Below are 8,094 nucleotides of genomic sequence, written 5' to 3'. Positions count from 1 at the left end.
CCCCGATGGCTAACAGAAAACGGGGGTGTTGGAAGACCCCATACCTCCCTCCGTCCGCTCATGTGTAGTGTTGCCATGTGTTGTTCTAGAGTGCATTTAAAAGGGGCATGGTGCTTCCTGCCAGAAAGCAGCAGGTGTCAGCATGGCCCCTCCCAAGAACTCCTAATGTCTACATGCATTGAGAGGTCGGCACTGGCGCCATTGGGTTATCATTTGTACATAAAGGAAGGACACATGATCCAATTGTTTCCCTCTAACATGTCACTGCGGCAATTTCTATCTAAAAAGCCGTGGCAAGCAAATATGAGTTTTCAAAATTCTAACCAAGGCAAGAAAGAAAGATGGGACCAACAGAAGGCAAACAATTACCATCAACAAACCAAAACACCAAACAAAGGATCAAATCGGCATGTAAAGTAAGTGGGAGCAACTTTCACTGACCACACCTGAGATTGAAAGCTACTACCAGCTGGAGCACTAGAAAACCGACAGTGACAGGATTAAATCATAAACCTGCTCAAAAATCTATTCTAAGATGTCGAATACAGTGGGGAAAAAATAATGGAAAAAAAAATTAATGTTGGTAAATTAATATCAAAGGAAGAGCTAATCAGCTGCAGATTAGCTGTGAGGTCACATTGATAACTTGCCGTGTTTCACTGCACTGCATTCTTCTGCACAAAGCAGCCTTCCTCTCTTTTTAGCTTTTCTAAGCAGCTAGTCCTTTGTGTACACAAGCTGTTTTACTCATTCCAGATGTTCGACCCACTGTGTGTGGGTGATCAAAAATCAAAACAAAACAAAATTGGAATAATATCTTATCACTGTATGAGCCATGTTGCAATTGTAATTACATGTAGCCCTGAACGTCAAAGAAAAACTGATGAGCACGGCAGTAGTTGGGCTTTAATGAAACAATTTATGATGCAGCTGTTCCACGCTCCCCAAGTGGCCTTCCTTCACATGTCGGGTAGGAAGGACTAAGAGCCAAGGAGACAAATCAAGTGTGTGCAAACTGAGAAATAGGAAAGGAGGTGAGACTGTGGTGCTCCAAGCTACTGAGTCAAAACTCTTTTACATTCATTTTAGTGCTGTGTTGGTTATTCTGTTATACTCTTGTATGTGATTGTTTCCTGAGTGTTTCCTTTCTGATAATGTTATCAACTGTTATCAAACATAAAGATGTTTAAATTCTGACACAAAAAGGCAGAAAAACCTTAAACTGTGCAAGACACATAACAGCAAAACATGCAAGGTTTCTTGCGGGCAGGACTATGACATTAACCACCTATGTTAACATTTCTTTGTGTGGGAATCTCCAGACATAACAGCAGTCTGTCTTTCTACAGTTGGAGTCCTTTATATAATCATGTTGAAAGATACAGTGATAAGAGTACAACATCACTGCCCTCTGCTGATGGATTCGCTTCATTCATCGGGCACTGCTCCTGTTAGTATCTGTGATTGCATTTCAGTTTGTGTCTTGTTTGTTCTTTGCATTTGGAAAAGTCAATGTCTGAAAGTAAAGAGCAATAAACTAAATTCTGCAGTTTGCTACTTAAACATTCATACACGTTGTTTTTCAGTATGAACCCAAAATCAACCTGTACACATGGGAGGCCAGCTTCATTTATGGAATATGGCAACAACCAAAGCTAGACACAATAATCCAAGCATATGATAAATTTTCACTTTGGTAAATGCCAACATAAAATTATCTAAACTCTAGTTGTAGGGCAGGTTATTGACTGTGCCAGAGATTGGCTGCGCAAATAGATCCGATTGCAAAATTGCCCTTTGGATGGCTCAAAGGACCATTTTCTATTTGCACAGCCTTTTCGTTAAATGTAGTCGTGTTTGATGAGTTTCATTTCCTCTGATGTTAAACGTTAAAGATGATAACACATTTGATCTTCGTTGGTCTTCTCTCCCTCCTCAGCTCTTCTTTATGTCAAGGTATGATGCACTATGCAATATCTTGTTATGACAGGGCTAAATGTATGCAACTACCTGTTCATGTACCATTATGCTTCTTTTTTTTTTTTTTAGCACTTTTGTGTGGTTAAATGTTTGTGATATATGAACAACTTCTTTGTACATGTAAATGTTTCCTTAAATATTTCCCTTTTCTGTTCTTCAGCATGTAATCCAAATATTCTGGAGAACATGGATTTCCCGGGAAATGACATAACATTTCTCTACTCCCCTGATGTTAACCACTGTCAGCTCCTGTGCACCCAGCACCCCTCTTGCCTCTTCTTTACCTTTGTTCGTGCTGATTGGACCCATGATGACAGGTATGACTGGCACAAATGAGTTGCAATATATACACGTACTTATCCAGGTCCATCTTGCAGTGGCAGGTTGTAAGGTGCAGCAGTCTAAGCAACACCACCAAAGTGTTCCCAAACAAGGCGATGAGTTCCTTCCAAATGACCTTTCTCTGCACCGTATCTCTAAAGTTGAGCTGAACTAATTTCTGCTTCTTGTATCTGTGATCTATTCCTGATCCTGGGTGAGAGTGAGAAGTTAGATTGACAAAAATCAAAATCACCTTTGTGTTTGTTTCTCTTTCCTGGAACTCTTTCCCATGTTGCTTGTCTGTGTTTATTGTGCTATGGTGTGTTGATATCTGTGCATTCCTGTATTATCCTTTTGTGTTACACATTTCAATTTTTTTTCCTTGCTACCTAGCCTGACCTGTCTCCCCAATGTGATGTTTGTGTATTTTATGTACGGTTGGCAAGGTCTGTCATCTCGGTTGTGGGCAAAAGACCTGCAACTGACAAATAAAGGCTATCTCATCTCATCTCATCTCATCTTTCACCACAAAATTCAACAGACTGTGCTCTCCAGTTCCATGGCATATACTTTTTTGAGTGAGGAGGTTGATCCCCTTGAAGTTTGAACACACCATCCCTCCAGTCTGCCAATCCAGAGGCACTCTCCCCAACTTCCACGAGATGTTACAGAGCTGTCCCACACTGTATACCAGTATACTCACCCATGGTTACTGCCTCTCACTGATGGCAACTTAAGATTTCACAGAGTTCAGCCAAAAGTCTAGACCCATATCCAGCTATAGGAAGCACTGTATGTCATGTTATTTCAGGATCTGTTATATATATGTTATATTGGTTGTACTATGGCTCCTTCTACTTGTCGGTCTCTGCAGGCACTTCCACTGCTACCTAAAGTCCACTCCCTCAGGAGAGCCCAGTGCTCAGACTCCAGTACAGGGTGCCACTTCTGGTTTTTCTCTAAAATCCTGCAGCCCAGACCCACGTAGGCGTACAACCTCTAATAAACCATTTTAAAAATTAAGCAATTCATGAAGTATGTTCACCTCCAGTTTACCTTTCTTTATGCATGTTTCTATTGTTTGAAACAGAACCTTGCCTGTCTGAGGTGTACCAAAACATGGACTTCATCGGGGCAGACTACAGGGCCTTGTTCACAGGTGACAACGAGGAGTGCCAGCGAGTGTGCACTCAGGACCCTGCGTGTCAGTTCTTCACTTTTGCAAAAGAGAATTTCTCAAATAGTAAAGTCAGGTAAATTTGAGTTAGGATAGTACATATGTTTCCATATTTATTTATTGTTTAACCACAAAAGATTTGTCCTACACCTCTGCATTTCCCAAAGTTCATCTTATTGCAGTCTTGTGTCACATCTTGTTTTTTTAAACTCCATGTCCATGTTTGTCCATGATATTTCGCACTCTAACATCAAAGGAGAATATGATTTCTTGTTCTGTTTAAGGTATAAGTGTCACCTTAAATTCAGTTGGACTGTACCAAGGACTCCTGTTATTGAAAGAAAAGCTGGTGTAACATCTGGATTCTCCCACAAAACATACCAAACTCAGCACTTTGACAAAGGTACATAGACCTAGTTGTAGCTTTCGGCCCACTTCCTGTTTGTTGCCTGTGTGTTTTCCTAATGTAAGTAAGTAAAATGTATTTATATAGGCCTTTTAAGACTAGAATCTATTACAAAGTGCTTCACATGGGAATATAAAAGCATATCAAACAAAACAAATGTCTTTCCTCTGTTAAATGTAGCATGTCAGAGAAAGCTTTTTCCAAACACTGACATCCCAGGAAGTGACATTGAGTCGCTGCCTGCTGCCTCTCCTGAACACTGTCAGACTCTGTGCTCAACTCATCCGCGCTGCACCTACTTCACTTATAACAGGTAGTTGTCTGTGTTTCAGACAACGTCTCATCTGAGAGTGAAACAAATATCTTATGTGTTTTTCTTTTTCTTTCATGTCTAACAGGCAGTGTAATAAAACTATACTTAAGTGCAGAATTATAGCGCGACAGCTCTACATTATATGCAAACATTTAGACCCTCTTACACATTTTGATTTTAAGCCTTTTTGATTTTATTTGTTTGTTTTTTAGGAATACCTTTGTTTGTTACCTGAAGGAAAACACACATGAAATAGTCACCAGGGCAGATACAGGCACTTCAGGGCTACCACACCGTTCCTGTCAGCTCGACGACAGTGAGTAGCGCAAATCAACCTGTAATGCTCCGCATGAACGTGTTTGTGAGCGAACAGTTTACAGTGTTGTGAAAAGTATTTGCCCCCTACCTGATTTCTCATTTTTCTGAATATTTCACAGTCTTACATGTTTTAGATCATCAAACAAATTTAAAAAGTAGACAAATAAATGTGGGTGAATACTGAATTATAACACTGTTACATATATGTTCATTTATTGGAACCTGGAACCTTGGGCCCACCTTAAGAAACACTCAATCAGGCAGTTCCTGGAGGATGAAGTAATTGATTCCCCCACCTCTAGGGCATTATGGTTCAGTCCCACATTGTCAGGTTGCACTGGTCCAGATCCCGGAGGAGATCCCCCAGGACACCATCGACTGTCTTATAAGTATGATTAGACATGCATGCCCTGATGTGGTTAGGCTGCTTCAGAACAGGCTTAGGCATGCACGTCTAGGGGCCAAACAAACTACTAAGGAAGATTTTGAGTTCATACAAGTATAGATCTGACATCACTGAAATCTGATTTGTTTTGAAAGTGTTTCTTTAGCTTCATTTTTGAGCAGTGTAGAGTTACAGATATCAATTTGTCATAACCTAGAGAGAAAAAGTAGAAAATAACTTTTAACCCTCTCAGGCTCAAATTAAGTTTTAGTTGCTAATGCACAATCCTGGTACTTCTGAGTAAAAAAAACAAACAAAAATATGTATGTGGGATAATCAGGTTGTTAGTTTTTAACTGTTGCAAATCGGCAACGCCTGCCTCCATAGGGTTAATGTAAAATTTAGTATTTCAGACATGATGACAAACCAAATCTATGTCATTTTCCTCTAATACAACATGTGGATGTGAGACAATCATCTTTTGGGCTTTGTTCTAAAAAGGTAATATTGTTAAAGACACTGTAATCATGCACAGGAATATTTTATTTGTCCATCTCTTCAGCATAGTGACATGTGTTTCTGCTAACAGACTGGGCTAGAGTGGCTTATGAAGGAATAGATTTCAGCGGTTCTGACATTCGCTATGAGCTGATGGATGATGCAGACACATGCCAGAAGACATGCACTGAGGACCCTCACTGCCAGTTCTACACCTACGTTGATGAAACCTTCTTTGATCGCAGTTATCGGTGAAGTATTACGAATACTTCTGTGCACACTTTAAACTAGTAATTCACGTCGCACCCAGAAACCACGTCACATTTATCAATCTGTTGTATTCACACTTTTTGTAATCTGATGACAACTATATCTCCAGTCTCTAATTTAAACTGTTGGATTTTGTACTGTAGGCGTCGCTGCTACCTGAAGCGTGTCATCACCATCCCTGCTCCTCCCAAAGTCATCAAAGTCACCAATGTTGTGTCGGGTTTCTCCCTTAAAAACTGCCCATAGACTGCAGGGGTGTCGAACTCCAGGCCTCGAGGGCCGGTGTCCTGCAGGTGTTAGATTTCACCCTGGGTCAACACACCTGAATCAAATGGTTAGTTCATTAGCAGGCATCTGGAGAACTTCAAGACATGTTGAGGAGGTAATTTAGCCATTTAAACCAGCTGTGTTGGATCAAGGACACATCTAAAACCTGCAGGACACCGGCCCTCGAGGCCTGGAGTTCGACACCTGTGCCATAGAGGGATCTACTTGTAACATATGTGAAATTAAGTTTGAAGACTTCACAGCTCTCAGTGGGATTTTTGTGGAACCTAAATAAATCATTTCAAACATGAGCTGTCCGTCTGACATGTTTATTAAACAAATATAAGGAAGGAAAATGTTCCAGAAAGTTTTGTTTGTTTAGATGCAACACAGCTAACCTAACCTAAGACGTGCTGCTATGTTCTTTTTAGTCAGATGAGAGTTTTTCTCTGTAAACTTTCCAAACAAGCCACTTGTTCAGTTTTTTGTGATTGTGCTGACATGAACTTTAACATTTAAAATGTTAACTGAGGCCTTTGCAATCTAAAAATGAACTCCTGGGTTTTATGTTTTGTTTGGGTTTTCTCAAAGGATTGCACGTTCTGTGTTTAGGGCGAATTTGCTGGAATCTCTGCTCCTGGGAGGATTATGGTTTTGCATTAACACACATGTACATGGCAGTGGCTCTGGCTACAAAAGAAACGAGAAAACAAATGAGAAACAAAGCAAATTAATGCCAAGCCCAGACCACCAAATCATAATGGGATATCTCTACACATGTGAGGGCATGGCAGTCTCTAGCTACATGATCTCTAACACCAACAGCTACATAAACATATACACCGGCCTCTTTCAAATATTGCCTGATAATTGCAGAGCAAGCCCAACTCCAGCTTAAATAAACATGACAAAAACCATAGACCAAGATGCAGTTGGCAAAATTTGTAAAGAATAACCACTCCTCTTTGCAATGCTTCCACCTTGTGGTGGATGTATGTAACCTCAAGTGAATACTTTACACCACGAGAACCAAAGAACATGTTTACTGGCATCCCAACATCTCAAGAGAAAATTTGTAGTCCAGACGGGACTCAGCGTTAACAGCGTTAACGGGACTCAGCGTTAACAGTCAAATACTCCCAGATACGCACATTTCTCTCTGTTCTAGTAAATGTACCCATCTTGTTTTAAATTTGGAAGACTTTCTTCTAAACATCAGGAGTTCAACCACTTTGCAGTGAGAGGTGTAATGGAAACTGCTGTCGGGGCTACAGCACTATGTTCATATAAAATCAGCTAAAATTGTGGTTTTAAAGTTTATGCAACAAATACAACGTCCACTATCGTGAACAAACAGTGACGTGAACAGAGAATATACGTGCAAGGTGGCAATTCTGGATGAACATTGTTTTAATGAATTTTAACTGTTTACAAATGTTTGTTGTTATATTATCCATTTTTGCATTGTACAGTTTATTTGTTTTATTATGTTTTGGTAGAAGGAAATAAATCTTTGTCCCTACATGTTCTTCCTTTGCTTTTGCACCTTTGTAGTTTTGACAGCAGAGGTCACTAAATTAACTGCATAAACCACTGGTGCTCATACTGTGTTCGGTATAGACTTTGGACATTTACTTGCCAGTGGATGTGCTAATCACTTTAATTGTCAGTGATCTTTTTAACGTTAGATTTATATGCTGGCACTACCATTATCTAATAAGTAAACCCTATTGGGTAATAGTGTTAAACAGCGTCTGGGGATCTGAATGCTTCTTTAAACCTTTAAAACATGGGCCTGAGAACAGTACGGTGGTGCAGTGGTTTGAGGGTTAGGGTTAGCCTGGAAAAAAGACTGTATAGTAAGGATGGACATGGCTATTACATTATCAGCCGGTTTGCAGTCGGTCCACTTGTCAGTTTGATTTTCCTTCAAAAAATAAAGAACTGATGGCTTTTTTCATTTTCTGTTCATTAGATACATTTAAAGTTGAGTTTTTGGGGCCTTTTGTTTGTAGTATTTGTCCGTCATTAGCTGACAGGCGGTTTTTCACCCCAGATAAATTAGATGTGAGGTGAGACAGGAGGAATTTATCATTTGGAGTTCATGATAATCAAGTTTATGTGATTTCAATGAGTGCAACAGCTGCCTCACAAAATCC

At 40.0% G+C, this 8,094-nt stretch overlaps 1 protein-coding gene across 1 annotated transcript; it reads left to right on the top strand.

Annotated features, from left to right (window-relative positions):
• Positions 1-1,821: 1,821 nt before the first annotated feature.
• Positions 1,822-6,246, top strand: LOC146493532 (coagulation factor XI-like). The gene is made up of 9 exons (XM_085149804.1): positions 1,822-1,956; positions 2,141-2,297; positions 3,176-3,285; positions 3,392-3,554; positions 3,763-3,881; positions 4,065-4,197; positions 4,410-4,513; positions 5,490-5,649; positions 5,812-6,246. The coding sequence occupies exons 1-9, from the start codon at positions 1,896-1,898 to the stop codon at positions 5,912-5,914; spliced, it is 1,110 nt and encodes a 369-aa protein (XP_085005930.1). The 5' UTR covers positions 1,822-1,895; the 3' UTR covers positions 5,915-6,246.
• The last annotated feature ends 1,848 nt before the right edge of the window (positions 6,247-8,094 follow it).

The sequence above is a fragment of the Neolamprologus multifasciatus genome, chromosome 22, assembly GCF_963576455.1.
Source record: "Neolamprologus multifasciatus chromosome 22, fNeoMul1.2, whole genome shotgun sequence".
In the NCBI taxonomy this organism is placed as follows: Eukaryota; Metazoa; Chordata; class Actinopteri; order Cichliformes; family Cichlidae; genus Neolamprologus; species Neolamprologus multifasciatus.
The sequence above is the reverse complement of the archived record's forward strand: the minus strand, read 5'-3'. Positions and strand labels throughout refer to the sequence as shown.

Excerpts from the sequence above, each read along its gene's own strand:
- LOC146493532 (XM_085149804.1), top strand. The coding sequence starts at position 1,896 with ATGATAACACATTTGATCTTCGTTGGTCTTCTCTCCCTCCTCAGCTCT. Across the intron at positions 1,957-2,140 it reads CAGCTCTTCTTTATGTCAAG|CATGTAATCCAAATATTCTG; the intron begins GTATGATGCACT and ends TCTGTTCTTCAG. Across the intron at positions 4,514-5,489 it reads TTCCTGTCAGCTCGACGACA|ACTGGGCTAGAGTGGCTTAT; the intron begins GTGAGTAGCGCA and ends TTCTGCTAACAG.